Genomic DNA, 20,548 nt, shown 5'->3' with positions numbered 1-20,548 from the left:
AGACGGGAAGGTGGGTGGTAGAGGGATGAACAGGAGGAGACAGTGAGGTGGTAGGTAGAGGGTGGGTGGATGGGTGGAGGCTGTGCAGAGGACAAGCACAATAAACCGGTAACTGCAGTACATGGGTGGTAAGAGCATGAGGCAACTGTGTGATTCTTCTAAGACTGCGGCACATTGCAAAAATGAGACAATGGTGGTGAAATTTTTATAGCTACACACCCTAACACACAAACACACTGCCGACGAACTTATGAGCTGAAGAAGAAATCATAATAGAAAGTTGAAACATCCCAAATTGACACTGAGAATGCCGCATATCCGGACTTGGGCAGCACAGCGAAGTATAGCATGCAGGGAGATGGCTGCAAATGCCTGTGCAAGAGGAAGAAATCCTCAGATTTGTGAGCCACAGCCCATCTCAGAGAGCTGGGCAGCAGTGGACTGCAAAGGGGCACAGTAAAAGCTCCTGGGCTGATGGAGCTATTTCGTATCTCACTTGTACCAGCAGCCACACTGGATGCATTTATCCAAAGTCAGAACTGTATGCCTGAGAAAGCTGAACTGCAGAGTGTAAATCAGACCTCAAGTTTAAATTAAATGAAAGGAGGATCTGGGCATATACCTCAGCAGCATCGCGCCTGCCTCGCAAGTGTGAGGTTGTGAGTTTGATTCCTGGTTAAAAAAAAAACTTAAATGAAAAGGGAAGCTGAGGTTAAAAAATAAGACTCAACAAAGTTGAAAAATGGATAAGATGAAGGTAAACATTAATGACACAGAAAAAAAAGGTGCAGTAGATAAGAGTGTGATAATTGCAGATTTAAAAGATAGTAAGTCAGACTGGGTGGAAAGGGTTCCACACCAGCGAGCAGATAAAGCTGGTATTTAAAACACACTAACAGCTCTCAGAACTCAGCAGTAAAGAAGTAAATAACCCAATTTAAAAATGGGCTAAAGTGCCTTATCCCTCTGAACAAAGTGCAGCAGAGGGGTAACAAGCAACAAGAGCCGTTCAGTGCCATTGTCATTTGGCAAATGCAAACTGAGACCACAGGGCAGCACCACGGCACGCCCACTAGAACAGCTACAAAACAGATGAACGGGCGGCCACACTGTGGGATGACAAAGGGGGGGAATGTGTGACTGGGAGAATGAGCACAGTGCACCCCAGTGCAAGAGTCTGGCTGGTTCTCAGCCCAGGACCCCATAGACAGGGGGACCCCATAGACAGGGGTACCGCACAGACACGGATGACATGGATCCTGAGAGCGGCTTTTTTTTGTTTGTTTGCTTTTTTTTTTTTGAAACAGGGTCTTGCTCTGTAGTCCAGAACTTGCTTATGTAGCCCAGGCTGGCCTCGAACTTTTGGCAATCCTCCTGCCTCAGCCTCCCGAGTGCTGGGGTTACAGGTATGTGCCACCATGCCTGGCTTGAGAGAGCAGCTTTTTAATAATTGCCAAAAGCTAGAAACATACCAAGTGTTCTGCAGCTGGTGAATAGATAAAGAACCATGACCCGTCCCTAAGGTGGAATACTACTAGGTAGCCACAGGAGTGAGTTGCCAGTTCCCACAAGATCTCACCTGTGGCCTTCTTTGTGAAATAGCTGGATTCAGCAGGCTGCTAACTGCACAGTTCCATCCCCGGGCTTGGGAAGGCAGAGCTGGGGAGAAGGAAGGGATCAGAACGCACCCCAAGGGCACAGGAGGGTGTTGTGGGTGATGGGACTGCTGGGCCCTGACCATGGTAGAGGAGGGAGGACTCTGCCGCTGTGAAACTGCTTCTGAAAATGTAGATGTAATGAACTAAGTGGCCAGAAAAACAAACAGCTCCCCGTGGCCGACTGAAGCAACACCTCCGTCTTCCCAGGCAGACTCCAGGGGCTTGAAGGACCCGTTCTGCAGGTGAAGTCTTGGAGGAGGACAGAGGTGAGTGCTGCCCTAACCCTGATCCAAAGTCTGGGGTTCCAGGAGAAGCCTCCACCTCCTGGTCCAGAGGGAGCAGCTCAGGGAACAGGGCAGCAGGGCTGGCCAGTCCAGAGCACGGCTCGCACCCCCAGTGCCTGGAGTGAGCAGGGTTTGAGCATATCTGTGTGTGTGTGCACATCTGTGCCCACCTGTGCACGCTTGTGTGCAGCACAGCAGGTGTGATCCTGTGGAGGGGAGGAGGTGGCGGGTGCTGCAGGCAGGGATGCAGGGCGTGACAGGGGCTGGGGCTGACCTTCCACCTAGAGGAAGCCTTCTGGGCGGGCCTTTGGGTGCACTCGGGAAGCGGCCAGCACCACATGGTCAGAGCTTTTCAGGTGGGAGGAGAGTTCCCTCTCTTTGTCCTGTTCTGGGCGGGGATCAGCCCCTGCCCCCCCATTCCCTGCCTCTCCAGGATGGGGTGTGGCCTGCACAGAGCTTCCCCGTGGTCTCTTCTGTGCCTGGAGATATGAGGGCCCCCGCTTGGACTGGGGCCCCCTAGCACAGATCTCCCTCAGGTCATGGCCTGCTCACAGAGGCTGCTGGGGGCCGTCTGCCTGGTCTTCCCCGGCTGGTGACAACTGAGGGGCTCCCCAGGACAGCAGCCTGGATCCCCCACCTTGGCCGCTCTGTAAGCTCCAGGAGGTGGGGTGGCTGCACTCTGACAGCCTTGGGGGAATCGATGACCCGGTGAGTGTGGGTGCTCCAACGTCAGCGGGTGTTTTCCACGTGGGCAGTGTCTCCCCACAGGATCTGGGCTGTGTCAAGGGCCGGGTGGCGGAGGAGAGGGGCCGAGTGGCACCTCCGGGGTCCCCCGCCCACAGCACTTCTGCTTTTGATGCAGAGGTAGAGGGTGCAGAGGGCATGTGGTCCTGGGCCTGGGGAGCTCTGCATTCACCGCTGCGCTGACCTCACTGCCAGCATGGGGCCGCTGCGGGAGAGGCCAGGGCTGGGCCTGATGGGGCCAGCAGGTCCCTCACCTGGATGAGGTCCTCCAGCCTGGCCGTGCTCCCAGGGGAGGGGGGGGTGGGCTGGGGAAGAAGGCTTGGCCACGCCCACCTCTAGGAGGGGAAACTCTGTTTTGTTCTTCCCTCCCCTCCCTTTCCCTTCCCTTCCCTTCCCTTTCCTTTTTCTTCTCTCCTGCTGTTTTGTCTTTTGTTTTTGTGGTGCTGGGGATTGATCCCAGGGCTTTCACACTGAGCTACATCCCCAGCTTTTTTTATTTCTTAAAATTCTGGGACAGTCTTGATGAGTTACTGAGTTTCCCAGGCGGGGCTTGAACTTGTGGCCCTCCTGCTTCAGCCTCTCAGGGTGCTGGGATTTCTCCTGTGCATGCCCATGCTCAGTTTGGAAAAATCCAATGTCCACTTTCCAGCCTGCCCCGGGCCTCTGTCAGGCCCTCCGTGTGGCACGCACAGAGCCACTTGAAGCTTCCTGGGGGTGCCATGGGGGTAGAGCAGGGCTCAAGCCTCATCCTCCAGCTCTGTGCTTGCTCCAGAGCTGGGTGGGGCCTGCTAGATGGCAGAGGTGGGACCCCTTTCAGTTGCACTTCTGTATTTCTGTGTGGTCCAAAGCTGACTCATCAGACAGAGCCCTGGGGACAGACAGCCCTACTGTCCCTGTCCTTGCCCGCACACCCGGAGGTCTGGGATGGCGCTAGTCTCGGGACTCTTCCTGTCTCAAGGAAGCCTTAGGATAAAAACAAATAGTTCCTGCAGGGCATAGAGGTGCACACCTGTAATCACAGCACTTTGGAGAATGAGACAGGACATTCACAAGTTTAAGATCAGTTCAGGCAATTTAGTGACTTAGGGAGACTTTGTCTCAAAAGAAAAAGTAAAAAGGGGCTGGGGCTGTAGCTGTAGTAAAGGCCCTGGGTTCAGTCCCCAGTACCTCAAAGAAACCCCAAAAAAATGAAAACCAAAAAAATAAAACCAAAAGCAGAAAATCTCCCGGCATGGTGGTGCACGTCTGTAATTCCAGCACTCGGGAGGCTGAGGCAGGAGGATTGTTGTGAGTTCTAGACCAACCTGGGCTACAAAGTGAGCTCAAGGTCAGCCTGAACTGCACAGTAAGACCCCGTCTCAAAAAACAAACAAAAAACCCCCTAAAAGCAGAAAATCCAGTTCCTAAGAGTTGCTGAGAGTGGGCACAGAGCTTGAGGCCCTGTTGGAAATCTGGGGCTTTGGAACTAGAGCAGGAGCAGAGAGAGAGATCCCTGGGTCAGAGAGATTGCAGACTGCAGGGGCAAGGCGCCCAAGGGGAGGGGCTCACTGGGTGGAGAACCTGGGCCCCCGCCCGCCCCTCACAGATGCTTGGATCTCAGATGCTCAGTGACCCCTGCAACCTGCAAGGAGAGGCCCAGGCCAGGGGTGCGTGGGGATCGTCAGCAGGGGTGGCCATGGAACATCACTGAGGATGGGGAGACCCACAGGGTGGAGGGCCAGGGTGGCAGCCCTGAGGGACCTTCTGGGACCCTGTAACGGACGATGGCAGAGCCCAGGCCCATGGGTGAGGCCAGGCTGTTGGGGTCTAGCTTCCAGGCATTGGCACCGGCCTCAGGAAACCAGGAGGGCAGTCCCTGTTGGCAAATTCTGGGGCAGATGCAGCTCAAAAGCCCCTTTCCTCCCCTCTCTGTTCTCAGAATGTCTCTGGTTAGAACTGGGGACCTTGTGCTCTCTGACGTGCAACAGGGTCACCCCGTGGAAATCCCCAGAAAGCTGGCCTTCCCCTCTGTGTCCCCATGTGGCATCAGGAAGGGAGGGAGCAGTGAGGACGGACGCTGGCCAGACCAGGCTGCCCGGGAGTCCCAGAAGCCAGGGAGGCTCTTTCTAAGGGCAGTCACCTGGCCAGCCGGACCCGTCATCTCCACGACAGACGGGCAATTGTCACAAGACCAAGGGGACAACCATGCTGTCATCCGCACTGGCACATGGGAAACTTGTAAAATCTGGGATAACTGGACCATCATCAACAATAACAACTAGAGCCAGGGATGTAGGTCTGCAGCACAGCGCCTGCCTGGCAAGTGCACGGTCCTGAGTTTGATTCCCAGTACAAAAAAAAAATAATAATAATGACTGGCAGAGTACCAAGGAGGCAAAATCTGTAACGTCTTGTTCACAGCAGCCAGGAGGTGGCAGCCACACAAATGTCCACCCGGGATGACACTCAAGCAAGTGGACCCTCTGCACAGGGGGACACTATGTAGCCCTGAAAAGGAGGAAATTCTGATGCCTGTGGCAGTGTGGAAGAATTCAGAGGGTGCTGTGCTCAGGGAAACCTGTGGCCAGAAAGACAACTAGTGTGTGAGGCTCCTGTAATGAAGTCTGGAACAGAGAGAGTGGCAGGGCCATGTGGCGGTGGGGTTAGTGGGTGAGCAGTTCCTGTTTCACCAGGTGACAAGGTCCTGAGGGTGGATGGCGTGACAGCCACACAGAGTCCTGGTGTTAGAGCCACGACCTGTTCACATAGAAATGGTGCTTTTTAGGATGTGATCTGACCACAATAAAATAAAAGTCCGTAAGTCTTTAGAGAGAAGAAACCAACCCATGTGGCTTGGAGGAGGTGGGGCCACCCAGCTGCTTGGGGAGGCCCTTGCTGCCAAGCCAGGGCTGGCAGGCACAGAGGGCAGGGTCACTGCAGCTTGCCACTCCGCAGCCCACAGAGGTGGTGGACTGCCCAGCATCCCCAGCAGGCTGCCTGGTGACAGGCCAGGTCCACTGTGCCACAGCCTGGACACCTGTGCTCTCCGAGAAGGGATCCGGCACGGGGGTGAAGGGGTGGTGGACAGTGGTTGGTGGTGAATGTGGTACGCCTGAGCCCTGAGGCCACAGCCCCGGCAGGTGTGTTTCTGGGTGGCTGAGGCCCTGTAAGCCAGCTTTCTAGGGACTCTAACACCACCCACACAGAACCTAAAGATTGCTGTTCAGGGCGGGGCCTCCAGCCACATGGCCTGGGACACACTGGCCACAGCTGCCTGGATCAGGGCTGTGACCGCCCTGCCTGGTGCCCCGTACACAGGAGTCCTGGAGATGCTTGGGCCCAGCCCCTGCCCTGGGCCAGCCCCGGCCCCACTGCTGGAAGAGCAGGACTGGGCCAGACACCTTGCAGTGTCAAGGAAAGTTGGGCACCCGGAAACCCAGAGCCAGCCCTCAGGCACAGGAGGTCACGTGACACAGCGGGTACACCTGCTGCCAGCTGACATCTGCCAGGAAGACTGGGCCATGTTTGCATCCCAAATGCTCTGTTCTAGGGCTCAGCAAGTCACGGGGAGAAACCCATGGGGGTCAGGCAGCACTCAGGGACTGTGACTGTGCCGGGCACCCTCACCCAGCCCCCACCCCGCCCCTCCTGGCCTGGCACAGACAAGCCCACCGCCAGGGACCTCGGCCAACCCGGGTTTGGCCCTGGAAGGAAGAAGCCCAGGCCAACACCGGGGCAGCTGCCGGCTGATCCTCCCCAGGGCCCTGGAGGAAGGGGCAGCAGGAGGGCAGGGCTGTGGCACTGCTGGGCCGTGCTTGAAGTTGGTGCCTGTCTGGGCACACCCAGTGCAGAGCCCCCACTGAGGAAGGACTGGACCTGCCTCCTCAGGGCCCTTCCTGGGGTGTCCTGTTGTCACCTTGTCTGACTGGGGACACATGGGGCCGGCATGGCACCACCTCAGACGGAGCCACCTGGCCCTCGTGTCCCCTGGCCTCAGTCCCTTGGCTGCAGCTTGGCTCCCTGACAAGGGCAAGGCCTTGCTGGGGCAGTGTCACAGCGCAGACTGCAGGTCTGGAGCCACTTCCTGCCATCTGCCCCCAGGAAAGTGAGGAGGCCCTGAGGCTGTCAGGACAGATTACACCCGCCCCAGGCCACCCCCACCCCAGGCTCTGTGGTTAGACTAGAGGAGTTTCAGCACAGGCCCACAGCGGGTGGGGGCTGGGGCTGGGGCCGGAGCTGGGACTTCCTGAAACCTGCCTGCAGCAAGCAGGGCGGGCATGTGGCTCTGCTGTGGGATAGCCCAGGTAAGGTACCAGGCTGGGGGCTGGGGAGTGGGCCCAGGGAACCAAGGACCCAGTGATCTGCTGGTAAAGGCACAAAGCCCCACTGAGGCTCACGTCCTGGGCTTATGCCCCGGGTGCACCCAGAGGTGTGGTGCCCACCAGCCACAGGCATTCTGACAGCTCCGAGTCCCAGGTGGCTTGGTTGGGGACCTAGGGCTCTTTCCCTCCAGGGCTGCTCAGGCACAGAGGCAGGAGTGGAGCAAGGCAGCTGGCAGGGCTCTGCTAGATGGGGAGACCCAAGGGCTGGCAGCTTACGGGCTCCCTGGGTGGTGTGCAGAGTGCCAGCCACAGCAGGCCTCCATCTGTTCTGCTGGGCTGGTGGACCTGGGCTGCATACCCAGGGCTGGGCTGACCGGTTATTCTCAGTATTTCTGTTCAGGCCCCTGGCATGATGTTCTAGGGAGCCGGCCAGCCTGAGAGGAGGACAGAGACATGGGGTGAGGACCTAGGAGTCCAGTGGAAAGTGTGCTGCAGAAACACGCATCTCCCTTGCCTTGGTGGGGAACAGGAACCATGTCCTGTGGCAGGGTCAGTGTGTGGCCACTGCTCCTGGGGCCGTGGTTCTGCCCGCTGTGCATCCAGCACCAGGACAGATGCAGGTGGAGTCATCGTTCCCTGCAGGGCCTGTAGCACAGGAGGGTGTGGAAGGGCAAGGCTGGAGAGGGTCCAGCTGCCCGGCAGTGGTGCAGGGCATGGTGCTGATGCAGGCGGGGGCATTCCCCAAGCCTGGCACGGTGTGGACAGTGGTCAGGCACCACTGCTACCAGTGACCCTGAGATCTGAGTGCCCTTGAGGTGTGGAGAGCCAGGAGGGGTCTGCTCGAAGGGACAAATAGGACTGAGCCTGAAGGGGTGAGCCTGAGGGGACAGATGGACTGGAGCTACCAGCGGGGTGCAGGGCGCTGGCGGGGCTCTGGCCAGGCTGCAAAGAGACGTGAGGGGACACGGGACGCGCGGGCTTGAGGGAGGTGTGGGCTGAAGACACCCGACCCCACTGGGAGACCAGGAGGTGAAGTGTGCACAGTGCCTGGGGCTGGCAGGGCACCTGGAAGAGACCCAGGGCCACCACAGCCACCTGAGAGATGTCCCAGGGCCACCATGCTGCCCTGAGGCTGCAGGTCCCTCAGAGCACAAATCCAGGACCAGTGTGAGGCCACCAGACCCTGGAAGGCGTCACAGCAGCAGGCTCGCCGAGAGCCTTGCAGGTGGCGTGGGCACTGCGTGGCGGGCCTTGCTCTGATGTGAGGGGCCTTGCAGCCGAGCCAGGCCCGAGTCTGCGACTCCTCACCTCCTGTCACCTGCCCTCAGCCCTGCAGGGAGCCCTCCAGCTGGGAGACAGTCTCCTCAGGCATCCTCCAGGGAGCCCCCGTCCCGGACCTCTCCAGGGTCACCTCTGGCTACCCCTGCTCTCCTGGGCAGAGGCCTTCCCATGAGGAAGCCACCCAGCTGTGAGCACCGCATGGAGCCACCATGGAGGGGACCCTGGGTCAGGCATCCAGAGCATGGGTGCTGTGGGACTCGGACTAGGGCTGACCCAAAGCCGTGGGCCCCTCTGGCAGCTGTGCCAGGCAAAGCCAGGGTGGGAGATGCGCTGAGCACCCAGCAGCCGTGCTTGGTCATAGCACTGAGGATCTGATGTCTAGGTAGTGGAAAACTGGGCTGTCCCACGGGGGCCCCCTGTCGGCCCCTTTGCTGTGGCCAGCTGAGATGGCCCCAGATTAAGGTATCAGAACCTGTGCTGCCCAGCTGGGCTAAGCAGTGACCGTAGCACCTCCCCTGGCCAGCCCCCCCCTCCCCCAGTGTGCCCCTGCCTCACTGTGACAGGGCACTCGGCCTGCAGCAGAGAGGAGCGGCTGGGACTTTCCATTGGGGTCTCACTTCCTCTGGCTTTTGCCAAGGTGGTCCATAGAGCTCCCCCCATGTGAACAGGTGGCGTGACCCTTGCAGGAGCGTCCTTCTGGGCTGGTTTCTGTGGGTCTGTACAGGGACAGGGAAGTGGGTGGGTGTCCGGAAGCCCTGTGGGGCCTCTGCGTGCATTCTGACGCTGACCGGGGCCTCTGCTCTGGAGCAGAATGTGTGTGGGTCTCAGGCTGCTGGTCCCCGCAATCATTGCTGCTCTTTTGCCTGCCAACGACCCCGCTGGGAGGACAGACTGCAGCACCAGAGAGCACTGGCATCCCCAGCCCACAAGAACCCCCTCCCCCGCGAGCTAGAGACCCTGCCTAGCTCCCCTTGGCAGGGCCGCTGCTTCCCACCCTGGCACCCCCATTTCAGGAGTGGTCAGCAAGCCCTGTGTCAGCCCCAGACCTTGGACCTGGGTGCCATCCAGAGTTCGGAGTGGGAGGGTCCTGAGGACACTAGAGTGTCCCCCAAGTCACCTCCTGGGGGCCAACCTGAGGCCAGGGAGGGCAGGCCTGCTTCCCAGCCAATTTTAGCACAGTCCTGAGACTGGAACCCACATATTTGCTTGGAGAGACCCCAGAGGGGCCTGGCAGCGGAGCAGTTCCTCTTGGTTTTCCTGCAGCAGTTCACTTTTGAATGCACATCGAGGTCATTGAGGTGTTGCTTTAACCACTTAACAGTTTACCCCAGGGCCAGGGGTATAGCTCAGTGGTACAGGCCTGCCTGGCAAGTGCAAGGTGCTGAGTTCGATTCCTGGTACAAAAGAAAGTAAAAAAGCAGTTTAACCCTGCATTACTTGGGCAGCACGTTTGTTTACGTACTATCCAAAGCTATGCTCAGACAAGTGTCATTTCAACCACTGTTTTGTTTTGGTATGGGGAATCAAACTCAGGACCTTACACTTGCCAGGCAGGCGCAGTGCCACTGACTATATCCCTGACCCTACCAGTCCCTTCTTGTATTGAGTAAATTTGATAAAATTGTCATTTTTATATGTCCTGTGAGTATATATATATATATATATATATATATATATATATATATACTGTAGTAAAGTTTTATTAATGGTAAGAGAAGAAACAGGCTTTGCAGAGGGAGTAACAGTAGGAACAGAAGTGCACCCTCCAGTGTGGGGGTGGGCCGTGCACGACAGGAAGAGGCGGTGGCCCATTTCCTGTTATCTTATAAAAATCCTCGAAAAAATATGCAAGTTTTGGTCAACTTGTATTTAAATAATTGGACTGGTAAATGGTTAATGCTCTTCTAAGTTAGCGAACTTCCTGTTATTTCAGGTACACATCTCTTTCCTGTTATCTGGAGCCTAGAAACACTTGAAGGTTAGGCAGGGAAGCTGAGCACAGCCCCCTGGGTGACCCTGGGGCGGGGGTCGGGCTCTGCTGCGCCTGGGAGTGGCTTCCTGGGTTCCTGACCACAGAGGACCCTGTCTGACTCAGGGCAGCACCTCGGGGCATGTGTGGTGCTCAGCCTCCCGGAGCAGTGAAGCAGCCCCCAGCTAAGGCTCAGCCTCCACCCTCTGCGCCCTGTTGGTGCAGAGCGGGACCCTGTGGCCTGAGCTGGCCCCTGAGTTTCTGGGGCGCTGAGGTCCTCCACAGCATCTGAGGGAGGGCGTGGAGCCTTGCTTGCCCCAGACCCTCTTTGGCTGGTGAGAGTGGAGCCCATTGTAGGGGCTACCTGTCAGAGAGGCAGAGGGACAGGCCCACTGGGTACCCGTGTCCCTGCCGTGCCATGTGCCGAGGGCCTCGCCTCCCTTCATGCGGGACAGACTCTTTTCCCAGGTCATTATGTGCAGGAAAAAGTCCCTAGGAGGGCCTTTGGCAAGTTAAAAGCTGAGCACATTCAAGAATTTTGGAAGCGCGCTGCAAGCTCACACCCGGGAACCTGGCACGGGACCCTGCAGTCAGCTGATACAGGCTGCCCTGTCCTGCCATACTGACAGCTGGAGGCCTTATTTTGCCAACCTGATGGACAGAAAATCATCTGATGGACAGAAAACTTATCACATGTTTGTTCTTGTATTTCTTTGGTTGTAGTGGAATTGAGTAGTTCTAGGATTTTTAGGAGTATTTTTTTTTTCTTTTTTTTTGTGTGTGAAAGCTCCTGGCTTTCCTTCCCACACCTCAGCTTTACTAAATGACACAACATTGTGAATGTTTATGATGTACAAAGTCATGCTTTGATGCCCACCAGCTTAGATCATTTCTTCTGTTGGGTTCTTTTGTTGATGTGTTGCAATTTCTTTGTATATTAAGAATCTGCTATTATAGCCCACAAAATGATTTTTTTTTTTGAGACAGGGTCTCACTTTGTAATGCAGGCTGTCCTTGAACTCACTATGTAGTCCAAACTGGCCTTGTGCTCACTGTGTAGCCCACGCTGGCCTAGAACTCATAGCAATCCTCCTGCCTCAGCCTCCCCAGTGTTGGGATTACAAGAGAGTGCAACCATACCTGGATCCAGAAACTTTTTAATTTGATATGATCCCATGTGTTGATTCTCAGTGTTATCTCTTGTGCAATTGAGGTTCTGTTCAGAAAGTCTTTGCCTAGGCCTATGTCTTCAAGAGTTTTACCTATTTTGTCTTTCAGTAGACAAAATATGTTCTAATACTTAGATCTCTGATCCATTTTGATACAGTTCAGTGCACGGGGGAGACATGATCGAGGTTCAGTCTTCAGCATGCGGATGGCCTGTTCTCCCAGCATGGCAGCTTAGAGAGCTGTCTCCTCCAGTGCGTGGTTTTGGCCCCTTTGTGCCCACAGGAGGACTTGGTGCACCATAAATGTTCTCTAACCATTTGGCTGAATGAATTGATTCATGTGACTTCATCTGATTTTCCCAAGGTAATCAGCACTGTGTTTCCCCAGGTTACTCTGAACAGTCAGGGTGTCCTCGCTAGGCAGCAAGACGCATGACGTGGGCGAGGAAGCTTGCTTTGGAGCCGCCCTGAGCCTGGACCACAGCTATGCCAGGTGAGAGGGCCTCCTGGGGTCGTAAGCATCTACGAGGGCCCAGGGGAATGTTTCTAAGATGCACTTTGTCCCACAGCTTGGTCTCATAATTCAAAAATTCACAAGGATAGATTTTCAAAATAAAAACTAAATCCAGAGGGGCTCCATGAAGAAAATGGAAAGTACCCTCTTCATGCTTCTTTTGAGTAGTTCTGGTCTCTGTGTCTACTTCCCGGGAGAATGACCAGGCGTGACCACTCACATGTCCCCTGCTGGCCATCCTTGGGGTACAGGGAGGGGCTGACCAAGAGACTCCCCCTCTTCGCCCTTCTGCTTCTCCTGGGCTTGTCCCCGGTCACCTGCAGGGAGGGAGGTGGGATGAGGGCTGTGCCTGGTCCTCCAAGGTCCACAGCAGTGGGGTGTGGTGCCCAGGGAAGGGCAACAGGTTGTGTGGCCTGAGCAGGTGGCACGGGACCCGCCCCACCAGGACCCTGCAGTGGACACTGGAGGTGGGGAGGGGACCAGAGCCGCTCTGTGGAGGACATGGACACCACCGGGCCTTGAATGTCCTCCACCTGCATCACAGTCAGCTGACCATGCACGCGAACTGTGAGCCACTTTAACCTGTGGGTGTCAGAGATTGCGTCACGATGTGGATGAGCTTTAAGGACCCTGTGCTGAGTGAAATAAACCAGGCACAAAAGGACAGATACCAGATGACCACTCACAGGAGGCCCCAGGGGTTCAGATCCAGAGACAGAAGGTTGAAGGGGGTGCGGAAGCTGGGGAGGGGGTGGGAGTTAGTGTTTGATGAAGACAGAGGTTTAGTCTTGCAAGATGGGGACGCTCTGGAGGTGGGTGGCAGTGGCAGCCGCAGAGCACTGAGTGTGCTTAGTGCCCTGAACTGCACACCTAGAAACGGTTAGGATGGAACCTTTCATGTGCATTTTACCAGAGAAAAATGAGAGAATCCACACAAGTGGCCGGGTAGGGCATCAGACCCATTGCTCTTAGACAGGCCTTCTGGTTCCCTCATAACCCTTCTTCGGGGACAGGGCGCAGTTCTTCTGCGGACATCCCGGTGTTTAGTCTGCTAAAGGGACCAGTCACCACAGGCATGGCTGGTGAGGTCCCAGGAAGCCACAGACAGCTGGCCAGGCCCCTGAAGGCACGCTAGCATGTGGGACGTGTTGAGTTTCCCTAGCCAGCTGGATGTCCATGTGGAGAGGGCAAGAGGTCAACAGGCCCTGAGTCCAGGAGGTCCAGGGACAACATTATCCGAGCTCACAGACTGGATGGTCTCCAAGGCCACTCAGCCTGCTTCAGGGCATGAGTAGTGGTCACTGTGCCAGAGGAGGTTGGCGAGGGCTGCACTCCGAACTGCTCAGCAGCCCTGGGTAAAGTCGGAAGTGCACGGCTGAGCATATCTGGGCGGGGGACGAAGGAGGGCAAGGCCGCTGTGAGGTGTCACGGGTCCTGTGGCCTCAGACCCTGGATTCCAAGTGCCTCTTTGCTGCACGTTACACAACATTATGCTCAGTGGTAGAACACTGGCCTAGCATGTGTGAGGCCCTGGGTTTAATCCCCAGCACCTCAAAAACAAGCAAGCAGAGGAAAAAAATCATACTAGGCAGAGAATGAAAAACAGAATTTTAAAGATGTCTGCGATGTCTGTGGATGTGAACTGGATGTCTGTGCCCCCCAGGGTGGGCCGACGTCCTCGGCCGTAAGAGGCCAGGGAAAGTGGCCTTTGGGAGTGGATGGGGTCAGCGCCCATAAGAAAGAGGCCCCAGAGAGCTGTCCGCAGCCTTCCCTACCAGTGGGCACAGCGAGATGCCTCCGCCGTGAACAGGAAACAGCTCTCACCTGACACGTACTCTGCCAGCCTGGACCTTGGTCCTCTGACCTCCAGAACCGAGAAAAACACTCATGTTGCTTAGGCAGCTTTGGAGGGCTGTGAACATGTGTTCACATCTCCAGGGTCATCTCTAGAGGATGAAAGAATAAATTCCAAGCCATGCAGGGGCTGTAGAGATGAGTCAGTGAGGGCTGCGGAGCAGGGCAGGGGTTGAACCACAGACCTGCTGTCCTAAGGATGTGGGAGGCTGGAAGTCAGCCAGGGTCTGCGGGGCAGGCTCACCTCGGGAGGCAGGGGGAACCCGCTGCACCCTCCCCTGTGTCCTCTCGTTGTCTCCTGCATGGATCTGTCCCAGCTTCCCCTTTTTGTGAGGACTGCTCTCATCCCCCAGACCTGTCAGAGAACTGCTAGAAAGAACTCCTTCACCAAGTCAGGTCACCGCTGGTGTGTGGGTGGTCAGGACCCCAACGTGTCTTTTCAGCCTAAACCAGAAAACAAAAGGGGGACACAGAGAAATGTGCCATGCCTAGAAATAGTTGGCTGAAGCAAGAGGACTGCAAGTTCAAGTCCAGCTGGGCAACTTAGAGACTTAGTGATGGCCTGTTTGAAAACAAAAATAAATAAAAGCACTGGGGATGTGAAGGCCCTGGGTTCCCCCTCAGGTCCGAGGTCGGGGAGCAAAGTACAAACAAACAGAAAGGATTCAAATAAATTCAAAATGAAAGCCCAGAAAACAATACGCCAAACAGTAGTCAAAAGGTAGCTGATTATCATTAGAGGTCAGTAGCAGAGACACTTCTCCCCAGCAGCGCGATAGGGAACGGCACTGGTGGCTGCAGCGAATGACTGCACACGGAGAGGCTTCGACCGCTCAGGTGTGACCAGGTCTCTCAGGGTACCCGAAGTCGGCAGGGGGTGGACGGGCAGCCCCACCCTGTGGGAGGGAAGGGAGCTGGCAGGATCCCGCCCCCAGGAAACACGTCCACCCTGGCAGATGTACATGCCTCTTGTCTGGCCATTTTCCACTCTTGCCTCCTGATCATTGCTGTGGTGCAGGGAATCCTGGGAACTTGTCTCGAGTCAGCTCCTCAGTGGGTACGGGGGTCTGATTCCTCCCCGCCCACCTGCCAGAGGCCACCTGCGGTCCTTGGCCAGTGGCCTCCTCCACCTTTAGAGTGCTGGTGCCAGTCCACTGCCCCCTCAGAACGCATCACCCTGCCCTTTTCCTTCCTCCTCTCTGACATTTAAGGACCTTGCGATGTGTGGGGCTGAATGGCCAGGCTGCTCGCTCGTCTGTACGATCAGCTGGTTGCCAGTCTCCATACCCCTCTGCCGCATAGCCCAGCACTCACAAGTTCCAGGGATGGGGACCCCAGCCCCTTTGACAGCAGGTCGTTCTCCTGCCTACCTCAGAGATAAAGGTCCCTGTGACACCGTGACATGCAGGGGATGAAAGTCTCAGCCCACCAGCACGGGAGAAACACCTTCAGCGCCTCTGTGTCAGTCAACATTAGCTTCAGCTACACGAAACACAGAGCTACAGAGCTACAGAGAGGTGGACACAGCCCCTTTACGACAGGCAGTGTCTTGTCTTCTCGGTAGTTGAGTGCTCAAGTTGGCAAAGCAGTGGGAGAACTACGGGTGAGGACAGGATGAGCACAGCAGGGCTTGAGCAGGTGGGGTGGGGTCAAAGCTGGACGGTTCTGGAAAAGGGCAGCAAAGAGTGCCCAACTCCGACACTGTTGCTCAGCTTAGAGACCCACGGACCTCAATGAGTTGCAAAGTCTCAGTTCTCCCCGGTCTGGGTTCTTGTCCATGATGCTGGCATGCTGGACATACAGGAGCTAAGGACATACAGTTTTAGAAATCCATCTGTGGACCAGGCGTGGTGGCACACACCTACAATCCCAGCACTCAGGAGGATTGCCTTGAGTTTTTTTTTTTTTGGTCTTTTTGAGACAGGGTCCCATTATGCAGTCAGGTTGACCTTGAGCTCACTTTGCAGCCCAGGCTGGTCTCAAACTCAAAACGATTGTCCTGCCTCAGCCTCCCTAGTGCTGGGATTACAGGTGTGCGCCACCATGCCTGGCTTGCCTTGCCTTGAGTTCAAGGCCAACCTGGAAACACAGTGAGTCCAAGCCAGCCTAAACTACGTTGGGAGACTCTGCCTCAAAAAAAAAAAAAAAAAGCTGGGCGTGGTGTCACATGCCTCTAATCCCAGCACTCAGGAGCCTGAGGCAGGAGGATCACTGCAAGCTCGAGGCCAGCCTGGGCTACAAAGTGAGTTTAAGGCCAGCCTGAATTGCATAATGAGACGCTATCTCAAAAAAAATCCATGCAGAGGGGTGACACATGCCTATAATCCCAGCCTTCTGGGAAGCATAGGTAGGAGGATCACAAGTTCAAGTCCAGCCTAGGCAATTTGCCAGTTTATCAAGATCAAGTGAAAATAATAAATACCAAAGGGTTGGGGATGTAGCACAGTGGGAAGAACCCAAGTTCAATCCTCAGTACTACGTGTGTGCACGAGTGCGCACACGCACACACACACACACACATGCAGGTCCTTCTGGACAGGCTCTGAACACTTGCATGTCTAGTCCAGAGCCCTGTGATCTTGCTCAGTTCTATAACCCCCCCGGGTTTTCCTAGGACTCTCATCCTCACTCTTCTCTTCCCTCAGAAAACACCACCCTGGTGGCGGCCCCGGACCTCGCCGGGGAGCTCTGCAACGTGTCCTTCGATGACAGCAAGGTGACACTGCTGGTGGTGTACAGTGTGGTGTGTGCGCTGGGGCTGCCAGCCAATTGCCTGACGGCCTGGCTGACGCTGCTGCAGGCCCTACAGGGCAACACACTGGCCATCTACCTGTTCTTTCTGGCACTCTGTGAGCTGTTCTACATCAGCACGCTACCGCTGTGGGTCATCTACATCCGGAACCAGCACCACTGGACCCTGGGCCCACGTGCCTGCAGAGTGACCGCCTACATCTTCTTCTGCAACATCTACGTCAGCATTCTCCTGCTCTGCTGCATCTCCTGCGACCGCTTCGCAGCAGTGGTGTACGCGCTGGAAAGCCGGGGCCGCCGCCACCAGAAGACCGCTGTGCTCATCTCAGTGAGCATCTTTGTCCTGGTCGGGCTCGTGTACTCCCCGGTGTTCCGCATGGAGGTGGTGAAGGGAACCTGCTTTGAGCCCCTGCGGATGAACACCAGCATCGCTGGCTACCACTACGCACGCTTTGCCGTGGGCTTCGCGCTTCCTCTCGGCATCATTGCCTTCACCAACCACCGCATGTTCCGTAGCATCAAGCTGAGCGGGGGCCTGACCACTGCCCAGAAGGCCAAGGTGAAGCACTCAGCCATCGCGGTCGTCCTCATCTTCCTGGTCTGCTTTGCCCCGTATCACGTGGTGCTTCTCATCAAAGCCGCTGCCTTCTCCTACTACAGAGGGGACAGGGACGCCGTTTGTGCCTTCGAAGCCAGTGTGTACACGGCCTCCGTGGTATTTCTGTGCCTGTCCACGGTCAACAGCGTGGCTGACCCCATCATCTATGTGCTGGTCACAGACAACTCCCGGCAAGAGGTGGCCAGAATCCACCAGGGCTGGAAAAAGTGGTCCACGAAGATAGAGGACCCCAGGCTCACACAGTGGAAGGAGTCGGAAGAGATGGGCTCGCCCACGGCACTCACCCACAACTACACATTCCCCGCACCTGGCAACCCCCCAGGGCCACAGCCAGCTGAGTGGGGCTCCCTGTATACCCTGGAAGTCCCGACCGAGGAGCTGTGACAGGCAGGGGGCCTCTTTATCTGCCACACGTCCTGGCTGGCTTCCTTGGCTGCCCTCAGCAGCAGGCTGCCGGCAGAGCTTGGTTGATGACTTCATTTTCTGTGCTTTTTGGCAAGAGTTGCTGGGTGTTTGCTGCTATGTGTCCTGGGGCTTCCACAGTTCTGTCTCAGAGGAATATGAGGGTCAAGGTCACTGTCCCAGTGCCTGGGCACCGCCAGGAGCTACAGGGGTGGGGTGGTGGCGGGGCTGGGGTACAGTGGTGGCTGCTCCCACCCCCTGCAGGGTGACTGCCCTCTTCTATTAGTCCGAAGTGTTGATCACCCCAGGAGGCTGTGACAGGCTGCTGGCCTCCCAGAGGCAGGGGAGTACAGGGCCACCCCAATATCTGCCTCATTGCTGCAGGGAACTTGGGCTAGGTCTCCGGACAGATGGTGAACCTAGGAGCAAGTGACTGCACTCAGCCCCCAGTCCTGACTGAGGGTAGGCAAGAGGGAGACCTTGTGGCTCAGTGTCAGAGCCTCTCCCAGCCCCGTGAGCCTCATCAAGGCCAGGTCGCCTTGGTGCCTCCGTCCTCCCATCTGGAAAATGGGGCCAAGGACACCTACCTCACTGACTCTGCCACTCCTCTCCCGGGTGCTCCTCACAGCTGGTGGGAAGCCCAGCCATGCCCAGAGTGCGGCCTGGGAAAGCCCAGTTGAGCCCTCAGGTCTGTCAGGCAGCTGTGGTCTGCCACTCTTCATCATTATAGGTGTCAAAAAAAAATACATATATATACTCACACACATATATATAGGGAAAGTAAAAGCACAAGTGTGCGTGTGACCCACCTTCTTTCACAGCTTAGTACTACAGTCCTGGCTCACAGGTAGGTGTTTTCCCAGGGCCCTCAGGTCTCCCCTGAGAGGGGAGGTGAGCTGTGGGTGTCACAGGCCAGGAGGAGTGGAGGCCGGGCCAGGGGCCTTCTGGACTGTGCTGAGGAGGGAAAGAGGAGGGCCAGGGATCCCCTCTCTCTGAGGTAGACACACTGGGGCTCCAGTGACTAAGGCCACAAACTGGTAATTAGGGGAAAAAAACAACCTTCGCCTCTCCCACACTCCTGAGGCCTGAAGCCCCAGATGGGTGGGCAGGGCCAGCCCCAGGACTCAGGACAGGGTCCTCCTGCCTCTCCCAGCTTGGCGGCACCAGGCGCTCTGTGGCTTGGGGACACTGACCTCACTAGGTCTCATATAGGGCCTTCCTCTTCTGCCTTAGGCTGATATGCTAGGCCCAGTGGTCCAGTGGTCCCTGGGAAGCCCTCTGTGCAGGGGCCAGGAGCACTGCTGGTGGGAGGGGCTGCGTGGGTGGGCGGGGCTTGACTTAGGGTGGTCCCAGGAGGGCAGGTGCAGCTGGAGGTGAGGCCCCAAAGCCTTCCCCTGGGCGAAATCAGATAGGCCCAGGACCCCACGCGTGCAGGGCTGGGAGGGTAGGAGGTAGAAGCCATGGACCTGGGGCCAGTGTTCCCTGACAGCCCCACAATCTCAGTCCGCCTGCAGCCTGAGGCCCTCACATGGCCCTGGGCCACCCTGGGTCTGCCCCTTCTCTCCTTATGACGGGGAGGGGTCTCCCAATTGGGAGGGCTATGGGACTAGGAGACCCTCTGGGTCCCCCTCCCTCAGGGCCAGCGCCTTCCCACCATACACATGGGGACCAGAAGCTACATATGGGGGGGGCTAGATATGGGGAACTTCAACGTTTATCCCATTTAAATTATGAAGCACTTGTTCTGTTGAAGAAAAATAACAAAATATTCCAGAAAACATCTGCACAGCGGTGAAACTTGGTAGCCAGGAACCAGAAAGCCAGGTCCCAGCTGCCGAGACGGGAGGCTGTTCCCCAGGGCGCAGAGGGGGCATGGGTGCACGAGCTCCTCTACCCACTGGTTTCCTGGCCTGAGGGCGCCACCCTGTGCCAGGGATGTCTGGGGTGTCTGGCTCAGGTGTGTGGTGGTGACCCAGCTGCTTGGTCACTGCAGGCAGAGGAGGCGCAAATTCCACTTGTTCACGGCGGGCTGCCAGCGGGCAGCAGCGCAGCCCTTTCCTCCTGTGCTGGGCTCTGTCCAGGCCGTGCAGGCATTGCTTCCAGGTGTGGGGCTGCAAGGACACTCAGCTTCAGAGACCAGAAAAGTCACCAGGCCGAAGGAGGGAGAGAGGCCACAGCAAAGGCCAAAGGAGGCTGCGGGGCTCAGCAGAGCCACCTGGCGGCTGCTGCCGTGGGGGCCTTGGGGCTCAGGAGTGCAGATGTGGGGCCACGTGAAATTAGAAAAACTGACACTCAGGGAGACCTAGGGGACCTGGGCAGCACTGCAGAACACGAGGAGAGCCCTGTGCAGATCCACAGCCGGGCAGGAAGGTCTTTTAGCAGAGTGAACAGGGTGGGGGGTGGGCAGGACACCTCCATGCTGGCTGAGGGGCACCCAGGCCGAGACCTCCTCTAGGGTGTGTGCTGCGGAGCAAGGGCCGCCGTGGCCCAGCGCAGCTGCATCTGTCCTGCCTTTCCGGCCACACTGCTCCTTCCCACAGTGATGGTCATGGCACAGTTTTGTCATCAGTCCTGACCACAAGCCTTTCACGTTTTGCTCTGACTGGAGGAAGCTCCTCAGGTTAGTATGGGGCTGTCCAGAACTGGGCCATGGACCTGCCTTCCTTTGGCCAGTCCTTGTCCACCCACTGGGTGTCCACCCAGCTCCTTCCTCCCTCCCTCCCTTCCCCTCTCTCCCCTGCCCTCTCCCCTCCTCCCCTCCTTTCCCCACCCCTTCTTCCCTTCCCCTTACTCCTCAAGGAGAACCCACATTGGCCCAGGAGTGGGCAGGAAAGTTTTGTTGGGAATTCTCAGGTTGCATTGGCTGGAGGGCCATGGCCCCTGACAGGGACCCAGCTGCGGATGAAAGGGAACTGTATGTGACTGAGCGTGCAGAGGAAAAGCTTGCTGAGCACTGCTCACAGGCAGTGATGACCCCGGCACGTTGGTTCCGCGCAGAGGAA

General features: G+C 56.9%; 1 protein-coding gene across 3 annotated transcripts; it reads left to right on the top strand.

The window, feature by feature from the left end:
• Positions 1–1,886: 1,886 nt before the first annotated feature.
• On the top strand, positions 1,887–18,332 carry Gpr132 (G protein-coupled receptor 132). 3 transcript variants are annotated; one of them, XM_013507895.1, is made up of 4 exons: positions 1,887–1,924; positions 2,479–2,650; positions 11,795–11,899; positions 16,420–18,332. In XM_013507895.1, the coding sequence occupies exons 3-4, from the start codon at positions 11,893–11,895 to the stop codon at positions 17,526–17,528; spliced, it is 1,116 nt and encodes a 371-aa protein (XP_013363349.1). In that variant the 5' UTR covers positions 1,887–1,924; positions 2,479–2,650; positions 11,795–11,892; the 3' UTR covers positions 17,529–18,332. The 3 variants fall into 3 exon arrangements, with proteins under 3 accessions (XP_013363349.1, XP_013363348.1, XP_005410911.1); XM_013507894.1 differs by lacking the exon at positions 1,887–1,924 and having other exon boundaries at positions 2,325–2,650; XM_005410854.2 differs by lacking the exons at positions 1,887–1,924; positions 2,479–2,650 and adding an exon at positions 6,856–6,969.
• Positions 18,333–20,548: the final 2,216 nt, after the last annotated feature.

Source organism: Chinchilla lanigera, unplaced genomic scaffold (genome assembly GCF_000276665.1).
Source record: "Chinchilla lanigera isolate Chin_1 unplaced genomic scaffold, ChiLan1.0 scaffold00137, whole genome shotgun sequence".
Classification (NCBI taxonomy): Eukaryota; Metazoa; Chordata; class Mammalia; order Rodentia; family Chinchillidae; genus Chinchilla; species Chinchilla lanigera.
The sequence above is the reverse complement of the archived record's forward strand: the minus strand, read 5'-3'. Positions and strand labels throughout refer to the sequence as shown.